We start from the raw sequence: 22,639 nt of genomic DNA, 5'->3' as shown, positions 1-22,639 counted from the left end.
ACTTTTTCCCCCATCTGAATATAACTCAGTACGCGGTTCAAAAGAATGTGCAGGGTTTGGAACAGATAGCGTTTAGAACAATGTAAAACACATTTCTTATGACCTTGAATAAAACTAACACATTTTCTTTATATAGATTTGATTAAAATTACCGTGAGTGCAGTAGTTGTATAACAGACTTTTAATAAATGACTTTAGTTAGTTGATGTCTTCCATTGGAGTACATGGCAGATGAACAGCAGAGAGCCAGAAGGTTGAGTTGAGTCAGGGCAGAGATCTTTGCGGCTGGGTCAGAGTTTAATATCGAACAATACATATATTTGACAATGGAAGTTGATAGAGGCTACCTTGATATGTTAAACATGTAGAACCCCCTATAAGAGTCCACCATGGAGTGTGTTTGTTACTGTACCTTTGTGCTTCACCTCGGAAATTGTGCTCTGCACGTTTCCCTCTAGATGGCGACATTGCTTGACAAAAAAAAGCAAAAAATAAAATAAATAGAACAGACACAAAAAAGGATTTCAATATTTATTTTCCCTCAATATTTCTCTACGTATAATGATGTTCTTTTCACATGCTCGTTTTAATTGAATTGAAGCAATAAAGATTGCATATCTATTCATGTAGTAAATGACATACTTCACGTAGCATCATCTCTGTGCAGAACCTCTCCAGTGTCTCAAGTATCCCCGAAATGGTTTCCACATTAAAACCAGTTAACACTCTATACTGAGTGGTATTCAGCTGATAAAACAAACATGTCTCTTCCACTAAACAGTCCACTACACACTAACTTCAAGGAAGTGTTTTCTCATTCTGAAGATTATTTTGACGTTGTAGACCAGGGGTTTTATCTAAGAAACCAGACCGGAGACAACTCCTGGCCCCCAGTCTGTCTAATTCTGGACCAGAGTTATCTCTGATCTGGTCTTGTGGTGAGGACAACCTTCCAGTCCTCCGCTGTGTCTGGAGATCCAGGTGATTTGTTTTCCACCTTATATGACATATGAGATGTGAATCCCTTGTCAGATGAGATCAGCCGGACCCGTCCACCCGTCCATCTGGGTAGAACCTGGTCGTTGCGGTCGACCATCAGAAAGGCTCAGGCTGAGCCAGGGCTGTCATCGTGCTATTACCCATCATGCTCTCCACTCTCCTCCAGCACTGTTCTACATTTTGACAACTGTAACCACAACAGATGAGTTGACGGTGGGGGTGGACTTGGTGGCGGCGGAGGGAGAGGGGTGTGTTCCGCACCCCACCACAGTAAACAAACACACGGGTCTGTTTCCCATTACTCCCTGCCGCTGATCCGGCCCTAACCCTGTGATGAGCTGCGCCACTTACACACAGACTGGTGTGTGCTTGGTGCATGTGCGCGCGCGCGCTCGGGTGCGCGTCACAAGGATTACGTGTATAGGAAAATGTGATTAATTAATTTTAGATATTTTTTTTTTTGGCCCTCACACAATTAACCACCAGCGCCACCCCTTACATCCGAGGGAACATGCTGTAGAACCGGCACAAAAGATGTCCTCTGTAGAAAATCACCAGTCTCTTGTCTTGGCGTGCGATACCAGTGCCTGAGGATAGGTGAAAGTGAATGTGATGAGGCTGCCCCCCCCCCCGCCCCACACCCCCCATCTCTCCTTTCCTCTCTTTGTCAGCGTCTGAGCACTGCCGAGCAGGACTGTTGAGGGGCTGTGACACCTTGTAAGGGCTATTTTCCAAGAGTTTATTACCCCGCTTCTCCCACCTGGGCTCGGATGCCGTCGTCGGCAGATACATGGAGAAAGACAGGCAGTCATTTTACCTTACAGTAATTCGAGCCCTCGGCAGAGAGACCGAGACACCCCCCCAAAACACACACACACATCAGTACACAGCTGGGAGAGTCAGAGAGACCATGAGAGAGAGAGAGAGAGATGTATCAGAGAGAGAGAGAGAGAGAGAGAGAGGGGGGGGGGGGGGGGCGGGACAATGGGTTCAGTGTAACAGGAGAAGAGAAACTGAAGGGATATATATACTGTATGTGTGTATATGATATGAACATGATTTTGCCCTAGGATACCTTCACACACACAACCATGTGCCAAGTGCTCTCATGCGCGTGCGCACACACACACACGGGCACACAAACACACCTACTGGTGCTCTCTAGAGTCCTGTCCCTGTTTGTTTTGAGACTGTGTTTCCATTCTTCGGCATGGTGTCAGGGGAGAAGTGGTTGGAAACAGAGTTTCTCCTGTGAGTCTTTATCAGACTGAACTGATGGCTGCCTCTCTCCCTGTCGTCTGGGAAGGAGAAGAAGAACGCGGCCGCTAATTTATTTAAACAGCGTGTAAAATGAAACGGCCGTGCTCCGCCAGGGGTCAGCACCCGGAAGTCTGTGGTGGTTTTCTGAAACCCCGGGACGAGGGGCTATGCTGAAGGACTCTCTCTTGAACTCAACTTACTTTTTGACTTTGACGAGACAGAGACAGACAGAGGCTGGTCATTGAGGACAAAGCCACAGCATTGGATGGGCTCAGTGTGAGTATCTCTCTGGTATTTCCTAGCCCGACCACAGCCCTGTCAATAACGTCTAAACAAACAGACACTGTTCCTACATGCACCGCTCTGGGACACATCTGATCTGGGTTGGTTCCTCTCCTCCTCCACAGCAGATATTAGATATTTCTCTACAGCCTGGTTTTAAAATTGGACAGTGGGTGCGGCGCGGCACCAGCGTGTTAGTCTGACCAGTGCCACAGCGTTATGGCCTGCCATACTCGATGCAGTTGGCCAATAATAAACCTCCTCCGTCAGACTTTCTCCCTCCTGAGTTCCAGTGGAGACCCCTTCTGTTGGGAGGTGGCGTTGCACAGACAGCTCCACCATCAGCTCCACCATCAGCTCCACCATCAGCTCCACCATCAGCTCCACCATCAGCTCCACCATCAGCTCCACCATCAGCTCCACCCACCTCTCTCTGACGTGTTGAGTCATCCATGCCCCGCCCCCACCGCATTGGTTCCGAAACCTGGAAGCGTTTCCGTCTCTGAGCGGTTGCCGGTGCGGGTTGCCGGGTGGCTGGGCTCAGTGAAGCAGGGGACAGCTCAGCTGGAATGGAAAAGCTGGAGGCCTTTCCCTGGAAGAGAGACCGGCACTGCTGAGCCACTGGCCCGGAAAACTCTTTACCAGATGTTGTGAAGGTGTTAATTATAGCACGCAAAGACATGGTGCGGATCTGTCTCTATTTCACTTCCTCACTCGTTCTCCATCTCTCTCGCTGTTTCTCCTTTCCACAGGCTTGGCCAATGAGACAGTTAGATCTCTACTCTAAAAGCACTCTCTTTGTCTGTCTGTCTGTCTGTCTGCCAGTCTGTGTCTGTCTGCCTATTTGATGTCTAATAGTTGATTCTTCTCAGTTGAAGTCCAGATCCAGAACTGTTCAGTACTGTACATCCATTGGACAGTCTGCATCTTGTTAGACAGCAGTCCATTTCTGCTGGCTTATACCAGGAAGGACCTGTTGGGACATAATAGACTTCAACTAGAAACCAGCTTCAGAAGGAGTTGGTCAGATGTCGTTTGATAGAGGTTGACACAGAAGTACATTGTTCAATCTTTTCTTCTCTCACTTTCCCGATCCAGCAAGTTATTTCACCACCATCTATTCCTGTCATGTCCTGATGAAAACCATTCGTTCCATGCTCATTTGCAAAGAAATACATGGTGTGTGAATATAAACAATGTGATCACTTAAGAAATATCGCTGATTTATTTTCCACAGAACTACAACTAACAGGTCCCTTCAGCTGCAGAGGAGGATGGGCATGTAAACCTAATAAATTATTAGAGTAAAAGGAGAGGGACAGCAACTAGTCCTGGCCTTGTAAACGTATGAATTACATAGCTGTCTTTGCTGCATCAAACCAAAAGAAGATTCAGCTAGCTAGTTAATTCTAAGCTTGTCAAATAGCAAGCCCATCTGTTTGGAGTTGTAGTATCTCCATCTCATTTTAGCTTAAAGTTGTGTCATTTTAATCCCATCATCAATTGATTAGCCACATAGCTGCTAATAATTGCCACAACAAGGCACTAATGCAGGACATGTTTTGGCTCAGGGGCCGCAAACATGAATACACCTTTACAGTAGGTTCCCTTATAATATCTAAATCATTTAAATTAAGATTCAGATGTATAAGAATGGGCTGGTGAGTTCTTTTTTACCCTGAAAACTATTTTATTTCCAACCGCTTTGTTTTCCCACCCCTGGTCTCACGTGAATTTGGTTGGTACTGCTTTGATCACTGTGATTGAACAATACTACATGTGCCAATTCATTTATAATAATTCTCTTAATATCCTTGTGAATACATTTCAAAAATAAAAATGTAAACGTTTTTATCCATGTGTCACATCCCTAGTATGTAAATAAAGTTTGCTATTCAATTACATAGCCACCAATAACTAATACCAGTAAATCAATAAAAACCCTTGTCCTATCTCTGCATTTTGCATTGGCCAATCACGTCTTCTGTTACAAAGATAGTATAAACAGCTGATGCCGCTCCAGGCGGACACTGCCATCTAACCAACAATTATCAGGTATTTACTGTATACAAATTATACATATAAAAATGTCTTTATTCCTCTGCTGCCTGTTCCTGTGGACTTTTGATCCCGTCCCGACACAACTTTAATTCCAGTCCCATTCCTGACAGAATCACGCAGGACCTTCAACACTGCCAGGACTCTTGTTCCTCAGCCTCTATTTTGTATCTATAAGCTCACGGAGAAACAGACCCAGGGAGTGTGTTCTGACAGTGAAGACGGGGCAGGGGGAGGCCGTCGGGGCCAGTGTGCCTTCACTCTAACCAGAGGAACACCTCCACGGTGGCCCTGCCCCAGAAATCAGAGAGATAGACCTGAAGGAGTGTCAGGCAGCGCTGCTTGGCAGGCGCTTCTCAGTGCCACGGCAGACAAGGCAGCCGCTGACAGGTGACAAAATCAAAAGGTCATGTCACTTTTAACTGGGAGCGTTTGTGCCCTGCTGATTTCCCCCGTGCCGCCCCGGCTGCTGCGCTCTCCTCCTGGCTGGCAGGTAGACGGGCATCCTTCCCAGCCTCCCCCTCTGCATCCCTGTGAACCTCTTTACCCGTTCTGCTGCTAACAATGGCAGCTCTCCAGCTCCGTGTTCTGACACGGGCCTTGTTGTTCTGTGGCTGCTCTACCTCACTGTTTACATTTTGTGTGTGTGTGTGTGTGTTAGTGTGTGATCGCATTTTTTTCTGCTTGTTTATGGCTCTGGTAGAGAGTGTGTTTGGGTTCATCTTTATGTGTGTGTGTGTGTGTTTGTTAGTGTGTTTTGTTCATCTTTGAGAGTGAGAGTTTATGAATGTCTTTGTGTGTGTGTGTGTGTTGACAGTGGGTGGGCGTACAGACACTTGCCCAGGGCTTCAGAGCTACCTCTTCCCACACTGACTATTAGAGTAGCTTCATCATACACCTGTCTGTCGTTCTACCACACACCATCCCTGTCTCTCTCTTTACAACCCACACATGCCTGTCTCTCTCTTTACAACCCACACATCCCTGTCTCTCTCTTAATAACCCACACCATCCCTGTCTCTCTCTTTACAACCCACACATCCCTGTCTCTCTCTTTACAACCCACACAATCTCTGTCTCTCTCTTTACAACCCACACCATCCCTGTCTCTCTCTTTACAACCCACACATCCCTGTCTCTCTCTTTACAACCCACACAATCTCTGTCTCTCTCTTTACAACCCACCCATCCCTGTCTCTCTCTTTACAACCCACACATCCCTGTCTCTCTCTTTACAACCCACACATCCCTGTCTCTCTCTTTACAACCCACACATCCCTGTCTCTCTCTTTACAACCCACACCATCCCTGTCTCTCTCTTTACAACCCACACCATCCCTGTCTCTCTCTTTACAACCCACACCATCCCTGTCTCTCTCTTTACAACCCACTCAATGATGCAAAATCTTTGATTCCACTTTAATTCTGTTTGTTTTCTTTGCGTGTATCTTGTTGACTCAATGATGACGTGCGTTTCAACACAGTAAAACTATTGTACTATATGACGAGAGCCTCAGTAAGTACACGGATTGTCTTATTGAATGTTAATAGGATTTCTGTTGGCTTCCGGACTGGTCTGTGTCTCAACCTCGCCCCCCAGTTCCAGAGTTCCTCAACCAGCCTCAACCATCTCTGCCCCCTGCTGGGGGAGCCAGGCTGGGTCAATGCAGACGGAAGGCCCCTCTGTGAGGGCCAGGGCTCTGACAGCTTGTGAAGGATCCGTATGGATCAGACAGTCTCTGCCTGCCCACAGCCTTTATCAGCCTTCCAGGGCTCCTCTCGCCTCCTCCCTCTTCTCCAGAGCCAAAGCCTACGCACACACATATACATACACACATGAACAAACACACAGGCATACACACACACACACACAAATCTATATATATATATATATACTTAGAAAAACACACAAATATACAAGCACACACACACTAACAGCCAGCAAACCAACAGAGGACCAGAGCAAGCTCCAGCAGCTAGAGAGGTTAAAACCCTCTCAAGTATCAAAGGAGAAAGCGGGAGGAGGAGGAAGAGGGGGTAGGAGGAGATGAGAGTATGAAGAGAGGAGGAGAGGAGAAGGAGAGGCGAAGGAGGAGGAGGAGGAGGAGAGTATGAAGAGAAGACAGAAGAATTGGTGGAAATGTATTGTCATGTTTTGACGGGGTGTCTGCCTTTGCGTCTAATCCCGTAGTGGCTGTCATTCAGAAGGTTAGGAGGAAGACGGCAAGAGTGGAGACTCGGGCGGGGGGGAGGTTGTGATGAGGGTGGGGTCGGGGGCGAGGTTGTGATGAGGGCGGGGCTCAGCTGTGGAGTGGGGGGGACCATGTTGGCTTGGCAGGGCGGTTTGAACCAAACTCAGGTGAAGAGGATGTTGGAAATAGCTCGGGGGGGGGGTCCAGCAATGATGTCTAACTTTTCTGGCTGTTTTTACATGCGCGCGTGTGCGTGTGCGTGCAGTCTTTTGTGTGTTTAGGTTCATCGACCCATCCATGTCCTGAGTGATAGTCCACAGTCCACACATCCACTATAATTCTGCTAATGGCTGTCTTGCTCCGGCCGACAGGTCTTGTTGAAGTCTCCCGTATCTGTGGAGTGTTTGTCTACTGTATCTTCTCCCTGCTACTTCAGATCCTGACGCGTGTGTGCCCAGAGGAACTGGAAAGTCGGAGCTATCATGTGGTTTTCCCCACCCTGTTGTTCCCTAGCTAATTCCACCTCATATTGGGCTCCCAGTGCAGCTCCAGTTCAGCGGAATTCTGGCTGGTCTGATTGGTCCCGGGCTTTATGTTCCCAGGGGCCCAGCGGTGTCAGGATCTTAGGCCTTCTGGAACTTAATGACCCAACAGAGGAAATGGCTTGACACTCTGGGGTGGTTTTAAACAAGCCAGACCCGTATAAACCCTGCAGGACCGTTGCCCTCCGGAACACGTGTTCGCCAGCACCGCTCCACGCGGCGCTCTGTCCTTCATCTACACCGGCTGCCAAGCTGTGAAATTTTACATATTTCTTTTTATTTGTTTGTTTCTCATGCAACCCTCTGTAATTTGCCAGTGCAACCTGTGCGGTTCAGAAGATTGAAGTTGTTTGTATATGTTAATTCCCACTTTGTTGAAGTGTTGCCTGGAAGTGCCGGGCCGGGTTAGCGTTATGGGATTCTGTCAGCTGTGAGTTTCTGAACTGCAGGGTTGTAATGATAGTAATTCAGGCAACTCGAGCAATAAGGAGATAAACAGCTGAATGATACCATGCAACCAGTCCTCGCCGTACCAGAACGGTGGGTGAACCTTGGATTCAGTCGCACCGGTAATTCATGTCTTCCAGAGATGAAGCGGTTAGCGGCTTTTGCAATCTTCGGGGCAGATGACATATTTTTCCTTTTATTTATTAATTTTACAGAGCTGTTACTGCAGGCCTGGGAGGAGCAGAATGTGACAATGGGACCCTCCTCTCTGGGTCATGCCCGGTTATGATCTTAAGTTTGAGATCATGTCTCGTACTCCAGTGTAGTAAAAGCTAGGTTTAGATCCTTTTGGAGATCCTCAGTAGTGGTTGATTCTTACACAATGCCTCTGCCTTTTTCCTGCAATTCAACATATGTCTAGCTTGCTGATTCATTGTTTCTTGTGGTCTCCATTGTATCCCATTAAATTGGCTCGAGTATCCAAAGTTAGCCTAACACACTGAAACACACACTGTAGGTACACACAAACACATACAACTCTGTCACATATACGCACACACGCATCATGAGTTCTATCTACTCTACTCAGTCAACCCAACTACGCTGAAGCCCCCTTTGTTTTTTGAGGGAAGCTGTATTTCCATAAGAAGCTTATGTCAGCCACACTTTTTTATGATTCCAATAAAACAAAGGCACAAAAGCTTTTGTTTCGTGAAGTAATGATTTGAGTATTTCTTCTAGTTGTTTGTGGCTGCTGATGAGGTTAGGTGGGGGACAGAGGCAGGGGTTGCGTTTAGGGGTTAGGGTTTAATGACTGGAGATAAATGCAGCCTCTGGCAGCTCACGTGTTTGTTTGTTTATGGTAATGCCACTAGATCTGACCTTGGATATGTGATGTGTGTTTGATAGACAGGGAAGAGGAAGTATTACTCTACAGCCCCTCCTCAGGCTGTCTGTCGCTTTGTCTGTCGCTGTGTCTGTCGCGCTGTCAGTCCCTTTGCCTGTCTGCCTGTCACTGTCTGTCTCTTACAGTCTGTCGTCGTGTATGTTTCTCTGTCTGTCTATCTGTCGCTCTGTCTGTCCATCTGCACAAACAGACTCAGGATGTGGCCGAATCTGTCTACACATCTGTCCTTCTGTCCATCAAAATGTCCAATCTTGTGTTTTGTATGAATATATGTAGGCCGAGTTCAGGTCATTTGAAAGGCCATTCGTGTGAACAGTTGAAGTAGTTAAAAAATGTCCACTTAACGAATGAGGTCTTCACAACTTTTATTAGAATGTCTAAAATGGCAACCTTTCTAAACCTGAGTGTCGAACTTTGTATTGAAAGTATTTGCACTGCCTGTCGTTTAGAAAATCCTACACAAAGCTCTGGTCCCAGGAATTATCAGAAGTGAGATGCCGTACAAACTGAGCTATACAGGACCCAGTCATGTGTTTCCAGGGACAGCAAATGTTTCTAAGTGCATTGGTCTTTCCTGAAACCTCGCTTTAAAAGAAATGCCAAAATGGTTATGGTTCTATCGTTTCTGGACCAGTGAAGCACAAAGCTAGTTACACTTGTCTGCCACTGGGCCTTGTCTTCCCGAGGCCCTCCTCCACTGCCCGTGGTGTTGGGAGAGCTGAAGGACAGGGTGGGGTTCAACCACGGGGTCAGGGTAGACCACAGTACTCATGCTCCCTGTGTGGCCTTGTGACACCAGCCACCGACTAAAGACAACATGCATGGTTCCCCGTGAAGGAAGGTGAAGGAATGACAAAGAAGGAGAATGCCTGTTTACCTGTTGATTTTCTGTCTTCCTCTCTTGTTTCTTTGGCGACCACCGTGCAGCAGGTCATGGAGGACTTGTTGGAGGACGAGGATGAGGACTACGATAAAGATGACAAGGTAACTGTCTGTCTGGCTGTCTGTTCTCTGTCTGTCTCTCTGAAGTCTCAAGTGTGGCCACATTTTGTTAGCAGGAAACACAAACACCTAGATGGAATGTTGTGTTAGTCAAAGGGGAAAAATAGAATCAGATGGTTTTTTTCTAAATTAATTGCAAACATATAAGAGAGTCCTGAGTGCAGTTAGGGTGTTTAAAATAATTTCAGGTTAAATACATCTGACTCTACGTGGTCCCACAGATGGTCAATATGCTTCCTAACAAACTTACATCATTAAGACAAAGGAACATTCCAAGCAAATCCGGAATACGGTTCTTCACATTTACCAATCAGGGGTATTATGTAAGAACATTTCCAAAGCCGTAAATATTGCCTGGAACACAGTGAAGTCCATTATTAAAGAATGGAGAGAATATTGGCACATCCTCAAAAATGTAGTATGTGAGCGAGAAGGGCCCTTGTCTGGGTGGCCACCAAGGGGCCTTTGGCAACTCTAAAGAAGTTAAAGTCTTCCACATCTCTGAGACACTGAGCATACTGCAGCAATAGCCCGGGTGCTTCACCAAAGTGGCATTCATTTAGTTTGCCAGAAGTCATGTGGGAAACTCAGCCACCAATTGCTAAGAAGCTTCCATTGTCTGATGAAGCCAAAATCTCGCTTTTTTAACACTGCACATCATCCGGAGAACACCATGCCATACCGTGGTGGCAGCATCATGTTATGGGGATGCTTCTCGGTGGCAGGGACTAGGAGACTAGTGGGGATTGAGGGAAGGATGCAAAATTGAAGAATCCGGGGCACACAGGACCTCAGACTAGAGTGGAGATGAATCTTTCAGCATAAAAAACGGCCCTAAGGACACAGCCAAGACAATGCTGAAGTGGCTGCAGAAAAAGTTATTTGAATGTCCTTGTGTGCCCCAGCCAAAGCCCAGTCATTAATCCTATTGAGGATATTTAAAAAAAGTTTAAATTTGCTGTTCACCAAAGGTCCCCGTCCAACTTGATGGATCTTGAGCAATTTCACAAAGAAGAATGGGCAACAAATCACTGTGCCAGATGTAAAAGCTGGTAGAGACTTGTCCAAATAGACTCATAGCTGTAATTGCTGCCAAAGGAGCCTCTATTGACTAGAGGGGTAAATACTTATGCACTCAGTTTTCTGTTTCGTGGCCCTTGTAAGTGTATCCCCACTGGTGAGAACACTCCTTCTACTGTGGTCATCGACACTGAGTGTCCAGCTTTTCGATGCGGTCAACCCAGTGGGACTTCCCTGGCAGATCCCTCCTGTTGACCATGTTGGTCGTTTGGTCGTCCCTCCGGATGACCCGATGGGTCATATGTTCACGACCCGGTTTGCATTAGGAATGGGCCAATGTTATTATACTGAAACTGACTTCCAGTATAACAGCCACATGGTCATAATGCTTCTGGCCATGCCGTCACAGACATCATCAAGGCTCAGTCCATATGTATGGTCCAGGCCTACATCCCAGGGATAACCTGCTTGTGCATACAAGGATATGGTTATCTGGGTTTATCATTTGCTCTCTTCTGTGTGTTTCTGCAGTATTTGGAGTGTTGGTGTGAAGTGTTGCCAGTTGAGCTGCGGGGATGTGAGGATTTGTAAAGTACTGGCTGTAGGAGCATTAGAAACTTTTAAGGAGGTCCCCCTTAGTCATAAAACAGCTTCTGTGCTTGTAGCAGCTACACAGCAACGACAGGTGGCCGCTTTACTGGGTTAGCTGGCTCGGTAGCAGCCAGTATCCATGGCCGCAGTAGCTTCCTGGTTACTAGTTGTAGTCAGGGAGAGTAGTGGACTTAGATGCCAACATGACAGGACCATACTAGCAACGTTGTCATAGTGATGCAACACACTGATTGACAAACTGAACAGCAACAGACAATCCTATTGACTAGTCCCTTGCCAAAGATCGACCGTAACCAAGTTTGTGTTTTGTTAGGGAATGTGTTCGACAGCTTCAGGATCTTCCTCTGTCTTTCTGTACTGTGATTAGCTCTACATGGTTTCTCAGCATTATTTTTTTCTGATTGTGTATTGTAAATATTCTTTCTCATTATATGTTCTGCGATATTACATGAAGACCAAGTTACAGTTTCACCAGAGTCGTTGGGCATCTTTGGCCACTGCTTTTGGCAAAGTGTCTTTTGTCTGTTCTTTTAATGGTCATTACACAGGGCGTTTGACTATACAATTTGTTATCTGATGTAATTTAGCCTGAATACTTTTTTATTTTTTTTATTTTGAAAGAAGTTATTTTAGGCTGACCTCTTTCACAGCCCTTTGAAATACCCAGAGAGGCAGTGCAAGATCCCCTTGGTAACAGAAGACATGTTGTGCAGTCTGTCAGGATGTGTATCTGCATTTCCAGTCCCCCTGTCGTCCAATGACTCAAAAGGAAAAGTTCCATGGCTGAACAGTTCCAAGGCTACAATGTACGGGGTGACGATTGAAGATATGTGTTAAGCAACCTTGAACCTTTTTCCCCTCTCTCTATCTCCCCTCTCTTCTTTTTCTTGCATTTTCCCCTCCCATCAGGAAAAAAAAAAAAAACAGGCGTTTGAAAAGATGCAGATTGTATAAAGAAATACATTTCAACTTTCATATTGAAATGAGGGGAACTGCAGCTTGCGGCTTCTGTCAGATTGAGTCCTGAGCTGATTATTCCGCATAAGAAGGCCCTGCTCTTTCTGCACACAGGGCTGGGGCGCCGGATAGCAGGGCGACCACAAAGGCTACAATTTACCAACTCTGGCTTCATACATTTTGATCTATCGCTCCCCTCAACTGTTAGCATTCCATTTGAGCTGTGGGGAAGTTGAAAGGGGGTCTTTTTCTTCTTTATTTTGCCTATATCTCTCTCCTCCAACCACCCGAGCTCCGCTCCCCCCCTCCCAATTCACCCGCACCCTCCCTCTTTCATTCTTACTCCCTTACTCCCCCGCCCCCCCCCCCCCCTCATCCCTGGTTAAGTGCACAACAAATGGAGTTTGGAGGCTGAACAAATGTGTATTTTCCATTCCCCCTCTCAGGTAGTGGAGGGACCTGACGCTCTCATTACCTCTTGCCTTTGCTTAAATTGTAAAATATTAAGGTCAGGTCAGAGGAGGCCTCTTTTACGGGACCAAAGTAGAAAAAAAAGATTAATAAATGTGCCAAGGCCTCATTTTAATTGAACCTGAAGCATATGTTGCAAGTATGTGCAATCCGTCCCAGATGTTCACTTCTGGCTGTGCACCCTGCTCTTCCCTGTGCTCCACAAGGCAGCTATTAGCTGGATAACCTTTGCTCCCGGGGCTAAATGGGGTATTACATGGCAAAAAAGTGAAGCACCTGTTTTTCATTGGAGCGAGGAACCCTTGCAGGCTTTGCCTAGGCCGCCACATGTGTATTCACTTAACTGATTGTTGGGCAGTCGCGAAAAGTGTCTTTCTCCCGAGCCAACATTGATATTAGTCACTAGTCCAGGCTAATTGATGTGGACGGCTCAGTTGTTAAACCCATAAGGGCACCTGGAGGAAAAAGAATTTAGCTTGACTCTCCCCCGCCTGCTCTTCTTCGTCCTCCTCCTCTTCCTGTGTGTGTGTGTGTGTGTATTTGTACTGTCCATTTGGAATGTGAACATGAGTATCGTGAGGAACTCGGAAGAGCATTTCACAGAGTGGTGTTGTACCTGTTAGTGCATCTGGCAGGACTTGAAGATGTCCCAAATGATTCAACGTGTTTCCTCCGTCTGGCCGTAAATTCATGACAATGACTAAACACACACACACACACAGCCCCTCTTTTCCTCCTCCCTCTCTACCCCTCCTCCCTCTCCTCCTCTCTCATACCTTTCTCCCCCTTGCTCTCTCTTCTTTCTCTCCTCCATGTCTCCCCCTCCCTCCATCCCCCCTCTTTAATTCTCCTCCCTTTTTCTTCCTCCCTACCTCTCATTATGTTCTCCTCCTCTCTCCCTTCCTCTCTCCTTCTCCTTCTCTCCTCCCTGTCTCCTCCCTCTCCTTCCCTCCCTCTCTCCTCTGTCCTCCTCCTCTTTGCCATCATGTCTTTCTTGGCCCCAACCTGCTCTCTGTCTGTCACCTTCCAGGCAGACCCACGATGCAGGAGATCTGTGTGTGTGGACACTAACAGTGTCTGCTCACTCGTCCTGATGTCTTCTGCAGTACTCCCCCGTTTGATTAACAGGCACATGCTTACACAATCTAACAGTCTCACAGCATCATAAATGCCCTAGTAAACCACCAGTCTTTTTTACCTACGTGTTAAAATGCTCAACAAGGGCCCAAGCTGCCAGTTCCTGAGTCATATTGACTTTCCTCCACATAAACGTCAGTCTGCTGTAATCTGGCTCCTTACACAGCCTGCTATCCAGTGCTGGAGGAAAGACATCACCTCTAGGATCCCTAGTGTGTGTGTGTGTGTGTGTGTGTGTGTGTGTGTGTGTGTGTGATAGCCGTTTCTCCCAGAGCTCTGAGTTTCCATTCTGTACGCATGGCTGGTCACTGGAGTGGCTCTCTCCTTACCTCAGGACCATTGGCCAGATAAGATACATCCAGCATTCATGTCTCACTCACAGGCTTACCAAGCTCACACACACACACACCTCCTTACACCTACTACAGATGTCAGCCCCCCTCCCTCACTCTGCCTCCCCTTCCCGGTCCCTCTCTCCCTCTGTCCCCTTCTCTCTCTCTCTCTCTCCCTCCGTCCACTCCATCGTAATCCTCCTCTTTCTCTCTCCCATCCTCTTTTCCTTCCCTCTCTGTTTTGATGGTTTCGTTGTCTTTAGATACTTGTTATGATGTGTCTGTATGTGATCCAAACATTAGAGGAAACCACTCTCTTAAAAAACACCTTGATTATCTTCTCATCCGTCTTCGTAAGGGCTGACTATCACAAACACCAACAGTACTGTAGATACACATATATGCATATCTAGGGCCGCAAAGGATGTTCAAACCCCCTCACCAATTCCTGCAATTACAGAATTACATATGGTACAATAACGTTTTGTTCTGTTTGATATTTTATTTTAATACACCTACACTCTCAAGATCAATTACAGTCATACGACATTGATTTTAAGTTTTGAAATGTTTTGCTTGAATAAGTATTTAAATCATACACATTAATATTTATTTGAGCCGCCTTTAGTTGAAGTTACTGCTTAAATCTTTTTGGGGAAGTGTGTACCAGCTTTGCACACAGTATCGGAGTGGTTTTGGCCCATTCTTTGCAGATTGGGTCCAGATTGTTCAGATTTGTGGATCGCAATTTTTCAAATAATGCCACCAGAGTCACAACAGAATTGAGATCAGGACTTTACTGGAACATTCATATTTTAGTTACTGAGCCACTCAAACATCTCTTTGTCCTTTTCCTTCTGAATGGTTAATTACCTCCCAAAAATATATATTTTTGCAGGTTCTCTTCCGATATTTCCTTGTGTTTTTCTCCCTCCATTCTACCATATGTCCAATCCCTGCCGATGCAAAGCATCCTCAAAACACGATGCTGCCACCACCATACTTCACTTCAGGAATGGTTTATCTTGAGACGTGGCAAGAATTATGTTCGCACTGCACATAGCGCATTGCGTTTTGGCTAATATGCTGCATCTTGGTCTCATTTGACCACACATTTTTTTCCTACATTACAGCTGAGTTACTGTCTTGCTTTCATATGGTTCTTTTGGAGGCTCCGGTTCCGACCAGTGTTAGGCGGAGCTTTTGACATGATTGGTCAGTGCATAATTTCCTTCTGATTCATAGCATCGCCAATGATCCCTGTGAGCTTCCACTGCACAGGTTTTGAATATTTCATATTTAATTTGAATTATTTCGAAACCTCACCTTAAAATAACCGATTTTTTGTTTTCCTATCTGAGGCCAACTAATGATTGCGATGACAAAGTTGCAAGTAAAACCGGTTGTCTTTGTGTAAAATGAAATAAAAAAAGATGCAAGTAAAACTGATTATCGTGGTGTAAAATAAAATAAAAATAATATGCAAGTAAAACCGGTTATCTTGGTGTAAAATAAAATAAAAATAATATGCAAGTAAAACCGGTTATCTTGGTGTAAAATAAAATAAAAATAATATGCAAGTAAAACCGGTTGTCTTTGTGTAAAATAAAATAAAAATAATATGCAAGTAAAACCGGTTATCTTGTCTTTAAGGTTATGATTAGGATTCACATCTTAGTTCACACCTCAGACAAATTGTAGCAATAGGTGGGGTTTACGACTCCCCTATTTTACCTCTTTTCCTCTGCCACCTGGGTTCTCCCCCCTTTCCTGTCCTCCCCTCCCTCGCTCCCTCCTGTCTCCCAGTGCGTGAAGCTGGTTCCGCTGTCTCTGCCCTGAAGGGGGTGTGTGTGTGTGTACCCGAGGCAGAAGTGCGCACGCAGGCTTAATGTAACAACATACCTGAGGAGACCGTTGAGCACTGCTGCTCGGGTTACAACGAGGCGCCCATGACGATATGCTGCCGGCCTTCATAACCTTGATACTGGAGAGCCTGTGACGCCTGTAGATGTGCACTTCAGCCTCCATCTAGCACACATGATTCAATGGAGTAGCAGGATGTTAAGCTGAAGCTGCGTACAACAACTGGGGCTGTAGTTAAAGCCTGCAGGAGGGCGGCTGTCTGGTAACGGGGGGTTGAAAGGTATAGATAAGCGTGGATGCTGTTGTTTGTTTCACAGTTATGTAGTTAACCTTGTTAACATTTCACATTAAAACACAATTACTCAATGTAATGAGAAGAATGTATCTGGTTAGAGAGGCAGTATAGTTTTATGTAGACACCCTATATGAGTACATTTGAAACTTATATTTGAATATTTATTGAGCGTTAGGTGGGATGCATTTTCTAAGCTTAAGTAAGGATCTCTTGAAAAATGGTACAGCTGACCCCCCCCCTCTTTCTCTCTCTCTTTTCCCCCCACTTTCTCCCTCTCTCCATTTAATTCTCATTCCTCATCTCCCTTTCCACTCTACATTCAGTACTTTATTAAGCCAAACAATTGGATCTCATTTAAATTTCGAAAAGGGCTTAAAGTATGTTTGAGCTTTCTGCATGCGAGGACACCTTGAGGGACAGATAACACAACCTTCCCCACATACTGTCCATGACCTCTGACACAGAGCAGAACCTCGCTAGCTGCTTCGCCCTTGACTTCCATAGACCTGCCGTTTTAAAGGCCACGTACTGCGAGCATGTAAACATGGCTCACACACACACACACACACACACACACACACACACACACACACACAGGGAACACGGGAAACACACTGTGCACATTGTTTATTGTGATTTCCGAATTAACGAACACTATTTGTATTATTCATTTCTTGTTTTATTCGTTTAACGTGTTATTAATTTCTTGGTCTTTCAGTGGGTTCCGCCTGACAATCAGTCACAGAAGGAAAGAATTAGGCAATATCACTGCTATGCTGTTTTCAGTTGGAGTAGGAAGATGCTATCGGCTAATAAAAAGTTGCTAATCTCCCAGCCATCTCCATGTGGAGGGAGTTGGTAATGGGGGATCTAATGGGGTTGCTTGGCAGCTGCAGCGGCCTGATAGCAGCTCCTGGTTTATCGATGGCCTGGCAGGTGCGTGGGTAATGGCCACCGCCGTGTTGCTACGTAAACGCCCGTGGCACGCCAGCAACACGCTCCCATTCCCACGAGCCCCGGGCCGATCGGCAGCCCGTTAATGCGCTGCTCTTGGTTTCACCGGCGTCCATCCCCACTCGCTCTCCTCCTCCTTTCAAAACACCCTTTCTGTCCCTGTACTCTCGCGGTTTTTCTGTACTGTTTATGGGTCTTTCTCTTTCCTCTCGCTTCCGATCATTTATTTTCCCTCTCTTTCTGTCGTTGGTCATCGATTGCCTTTTTGGCCATCCTGTCAAGGTGACATTAGTGGGGGAGTCCGGGTGACCTCTCAGCTGTGTGTCGTGCCATAGAATCAAACCCTAGTTCAGGCAACTTTGTGACAGAGTGGGTCTGGGTGTGGAGGGAGCCTGGCATATCTGCAAATAGCACAGACAGTCCCAGCGCTGCCAACAGCGCCGGGCCAAACCACTGATAGCTGGGTGCTCTGTAGTAATTGGAAATGAGGAGTGTTGTAATACTCTAAAAAGTGTGAATATAATGCTGTTCTAGGGCTGTTGATGTTTTGATGGACCATGCTTGTCCTCAGATTATGAGTTCACTTATTTTTGTAATGCAAAGGAGAATGGATTTTTTAAAGATTTTTTCTTCGCGTTAAGAGATTATTTTGACTGATTTTCCTCTCTTTTGCTTGCTTTTCTGTTGGGTGTGAGTGGTGCTCTAAACCAATCGTGTTTAACTAATGGAGAGGGAAAGCTGACTAGAGAGGAGGGGGAATCGAGTGTTGTCTTCCTCGCCACAGTTTGCAACATTTGTTTTTTTCTCTCCGACACATCAGGTGGATTCTTGAGTTGTCATCAACCATGTTCTAACCCTTCCTTGTGTCCCTGCAACCAAAACAAAAAAGGAAAACTGTTGATCTATTCTGACCCACAAGGTGCCTAACCCTGGCTCATCGGAGGACTGGCAACAGCCCGCCAGCCATGTCCTTGAGGATATGTTGGCTTCCTGGCACTTTGAGTGGATACAGGTGTTAGTGGTAAGTGTGGCCCCCGCGGCCCCGGCCTCGCCGGTGTCCCTGTCTGGCTTCTATGGCTCATCGTTCGTCTGTCCAGCCTCTCCGCCTGCAGGCTCTCTCTGTCCCTGTCCTCGTCCCACTCACACGCTCGCTCCGTACCACACCGCACGACCGTCACGCCCCCAACCCTGTCTGTATTTGGGCAGCCGTGGAAGGTGGGGACCAGCATGAAAAGGTGACCCCGTACGTACGTGCCTGCCGGAAAGGCAGGGTCCCTGTCAGTGAGGAAAGAGAGACTGGAGGAGAGATCCTCCCTTGGTATAACCAGAGCTTGTTGCGCAGCATTAGGCAAACCCTGTCTGGCAGTACCACAGACACACTTCCTGTTTCTATTTATTTGACCTGGAAGACCAGGCCTGCTGAATTTAGCCAATCACTGAAACAATCCTTTAGCTCAGCTGGTCAGGTGTGGGGCTTGGTTGGGACACTCCAGGTACAAATTTACCTCTCCTTAGGCATTTTGTTATGGTGGGGGGGGGGGGGTTCTCCTGTGTAGGCCAGGACATCATGAATCAATCATTGTCTCATCTAAGCCCGCAGACCTTTTCTACTCTTTATGTTTTACATTTACATTCTTGTTGTTCAGCAGACCCTCTTATCCAAAGTGACAGACAGTCAGCTAGGTGGCACAACCCATTTTCACCTCCGTAAAGAAATGACCAAGTGCTAGAAGTGGGTTAGTTGGCACTGGGTACCGCCAGGAGACTGGAGCTATATTCCGGTCAGCTGTATAATGTCTTGTGGTTTAAGATGCTTGGTCCACTGCGTTGACACTTTGCTGTGTTCTCCCTTTCACTTAATCACCCTGTATTTCTAATCTATATCAGAGGCTTCTTATATCACCACAATTCAAAGACGGCCTCATTCTCTGTCCTCCGGAGGCTTTTGCTACCTACCTGTTACCGTCTGTTTTCAGTCTGATCGTTTAATCAGCCGCACATTCACGCAGGCGGCTCAGATGGCTTGACTCGTGGCATATCGAAGAGAAATGCAACCATCTCCCCGGCGTCTTGGTAAAGCGGAGACACTTGTAACAGCATTGAACGTTGCCTTCTGTCAGTGTAATGTTGGCACAGTTGGCAGACATGGAGCCCTTCCATCTTCTCTCTGATTGGCTGGAATCTGGAGCAGATCACATGACAGACACTCTGCCTGTGTCTCAAAGTCAAACATGGGAAGAGGCAGTTGCTACCTTTTCTTTTAACAGGAGTCATAAATGTGTAATGAGCATCAAGGATACATATTTTATGCCCCCGTTTGAAGGCACAGTCCCATCACTTTGTGGCAATGTGCTTTTTTCTAAAAAGAGGCTATGAAATACTGAACAGTTCCAAGTGTCTCCATCGCTCGTTTTATCTCAGCACATAAATACATCATGACAGTTCAGGTGTTATGGAGACAGAATAAATTGGTCTAGATTTTGTAAAACAAGTTGATGAAGCAGAGCAAATTAACTATCAGCGCAACTTAGTCTGTCATATTAGCTTGGTATTGCATGGCAGTGTACATCTGTGATTAGGAAGAAGTGTACAACTGTTTGCAGGCCAGACATGTGGCCAATACTAAGGAATGAAGGTAATTGCTTTAATTGAAAACACTGTAGACCATGTGGCTTGCCTCAACCAGAATCAAGAAACACAGACGGCCTTTGTGCTATTGTACATATTACACTGGACTTTTCATCCCGGATTACCCCTTTAAGTGCCTGTTCCTTTAACCTGAGTTCTACGAGAACCAAGTAGGGCTGAGTGGAAAAGTAGTTCTGGGGATGTTGTGAATGTGACGGCCTTGTTTTCGGGAGATGGAGAGGGCAGCGGCTAAACCAGGCCAGCAAAGGAGAAGAGTAATGGTGTCCTATTCATCACAAGTTGCCAACTGGGAGTCTGGAGAGGACAGGGTAAGGAAGGCAGGGGGACAGGGGGCAGGGGTGAGGGCTTTCGGGTGGAGCCGGGCAGGGCGAAAGGGTCAGAGGGGGTCCAGGGGCGGTTTTGTCTGACCTTGAGTCTGTCTGATAGAGAGGCTGGTTGAATGAGGCCCCAGTGGGAAAATGACGCCACTACCCCAGCCCCATTAGAAGAGCACACACACACACATACACACACACACACACATGTGAATACACACACAGACACACAGCAGGCTTTTTAGGATGGAGTCATGGGACGTAGAGGTCAACCTGAAAATAAGCCTCCTCCATGCCAACATTCTCCCCTGTATGTGCTTAGGTGTATATTTATCCCGGGGCGTCACGGCGACCCTCGCCAAGGGAACTGGCTGGGAGAAAAGCCTCATTAGAATGAGAGAGCGTTGCGTCTGTATGGTCCACCTTCAGTTTACTACAGTTTGACTTTGGCTCAGTCGAAAAAGCAACCACATACACACACACACACACACACACACATGCCCCTTCATTAGGGACGTGTGAGCCTAGCAAACCTTCCCAGTGCTCTTTGTTTCTGCAAGGGAGTGAGCGCCTGATGAGAGGAGAACGTGTGGAGCATCTCGGGGCCCATTTAACAGATATTTATGTGGTTATGAAAAGAGAGGGAGGGAAAAAAGAGATGTATTCTCCATATTCACCCAAGGATTACTTGTGAAAAAAAAATATAAAAACTGTGACTTCAAAATTAAACATCTGCCTCTTTCATGTTGTACTGGCAAGGTGCCAGTAGCCCCCTGATGTCTCTAGTTGGTTGTAGGGAGCGGATATTAGCTGGTCTGAAGGATGGGATGTTAGCTGGTCTGAAGGATGGGATGTTAGCTACTCTGAAGGATGGGATATTAGCTGCTCTGAAGGATGGGATGTTAGCTGGTCTGAAGGATGGGATATTAGCTGGTCTGAGGGATGAGATGTTATCTGGTCTGAAGGATGGGATATTAGCTGGTCTGAAGGATGGGATATTAGCTGGTCTGAAGGATGGGATGTTAGCTGGTCTGAGGGATGGGATGTTAGCTGGTCTGAAGGATGGGATGTTAGTTGGTCGTGGGGAGCGGATATTAGCTGGTCTGAGGGATGAGGTGTTAGCTGGTCTGAAGGATGGGATGTTAGCTGGTCGTGGGGAGTGGATATTAGCTGGTCTGAGGGATGAGGTGTTAGCTGGTCATACTGTAGGGAGCGGATATAAGCTGGTTGAAAGGAATAGAGGTTAGCTGATCGTAGGGAGCAAATCATATTAGCTGCTTGGAAAGAGGAGATGTTGGCTGGTCGGAGCGAGTGGAAATTAGCTGGTCTGAGGGAAGAGGTTAGCTGGACTTAGGGGCAGATATATTTGCTAGTTGAAGGGAGCTGGTCAGAGAGCGTGGATATTAGCTGGTCGTAGGGAGGGGAGGTTAGCTGGTTGTAGGGAGTGGAGGTTGGCTGGTTGTAGGGAGTGGAGGTTAGCTGGTTGTAGGGAGTGGAGGTTAGCTGGTTGTAGGGAGTGGAGGTTAGCTGGTTGTAGGGAGTGGAGGTTGGCTGGTTGTAGGGAGTGGAGGTTGGCTGGTTGTAGGGAGTGGAGGTTGGCTGGTTGTAGGGAGTGGAGGTTGGCTGGTTGTAGGGAGTGGAGGTTGGCTGGTTGTAGGGAGTGGAGGTTGGCTGGTTGTAGGGAGTGGAGGTTGGCTGGTTGTAGGGAGTGGAGGTTGGCTGGTTGTAGGGAGTGAAGGTTGGCTGGCTGTAGGGAGTGGAGGTTGGCTGGCTGTAGGGAGTGGAGGTTGGCTGGTTGTAGGGAGTGGAGGTTGGCTGGTTGTAGGGAGTGGAGGTTAGCTGGTTGTAGGGAGTGGAGGTTGGCTGGTTGTAGGGAGTGGAGGTTGGCTGGTTGTAGGGAGTGGAGGTTGGCTGGTTGTAGGGAGTGGAGGTTGGCTGGTTGTAGGGAGTGGAGGTTGGCTGGTTGTAGGGAGTGGAGGTTGGCTGGTTGTAGGGAGTGGAGGTTAGCTGGTTGTAGGGAGTGGATAGTAAATAATTATTCAGTATTATCTATTAAAGCCTTTTAGTTGCTAACTCAAAAGCCACTTAGTTTAGTAAAAATCAAGAAACAAACATTCTGAGCCAGAGCTAGATTCAAAAAAAATTCTAACAGAGTTAACAAACACATTGTTTAGTACTAAGGTGATGTTGTGTTTGTGTTGGGATGAAAATGTTGCGATTCTGAAAGCATTGCCTGAGTTAAATCTTTCCCCCTTTTTTTTGGAGGTGAAAAAGGTGGATTCTATAATGTCTGCTGTTACAAAGTCAACTAGCACTGTTTAACAAGTCCTCCGGGAGCCTTATATT

General features: G+C 46.6%; 1 protein-coding gene across 11 annotated transcripts in view; it reads left to right on the top strand.

The window, feature by feature from the left end:
* The window catches only part of mctp1a (multiple C2 domains, transmembrane 1a), a 149,739-nt gene that overhangs the window by 108,801 nt on the left and 18,299 nt on the right, over positions 1–22,639 (top strand). For 8 of the 11 annotated variants that reach the window (XR_004576672.1, XM_034296303.1, XM_034296302.1 and 5 more), the window contains 2 exons: positions 9,615–9,671; positions 18,250–18,351. Coding sequence is in view for 10 of the 11 variants with exons in the window: in XM_034296303.1 (XP_034152194.1) it covers positions 9,615–9,671; positions 18,250–18,351 (159 nt within the window). In the remaining variant the exon portion in view is untranslated. The remainder of the gene's footprint in view (positions 1–9,614; positions 9,672–18,249; positions 18,352–22,639) is intronic. The other 3 variants (XM_034296304.1, XM_034296307.1, XM_034296301.1) reach the window with 1 other exon arrangement.

This window comes from Esox lucius, chromosome 13, assembly GCF_011004845.1.
Source record: "Esox lucius isolate fEsoLuc1 chromosome 13, fEsoLuc1.pri, whole genome shotgun sequence".
NCBI classification, from domain to species: Eukaryota; Metazoa; Chordata; class Actinopteri; order Esociformes; family Esocidae; genus Esox; species Esox lucius.
The sequence above is the reverse complement of the archived record's forward strand: the minus strand, read 5'-3'. Positions and strand labels throughout refer to the sequence as shown.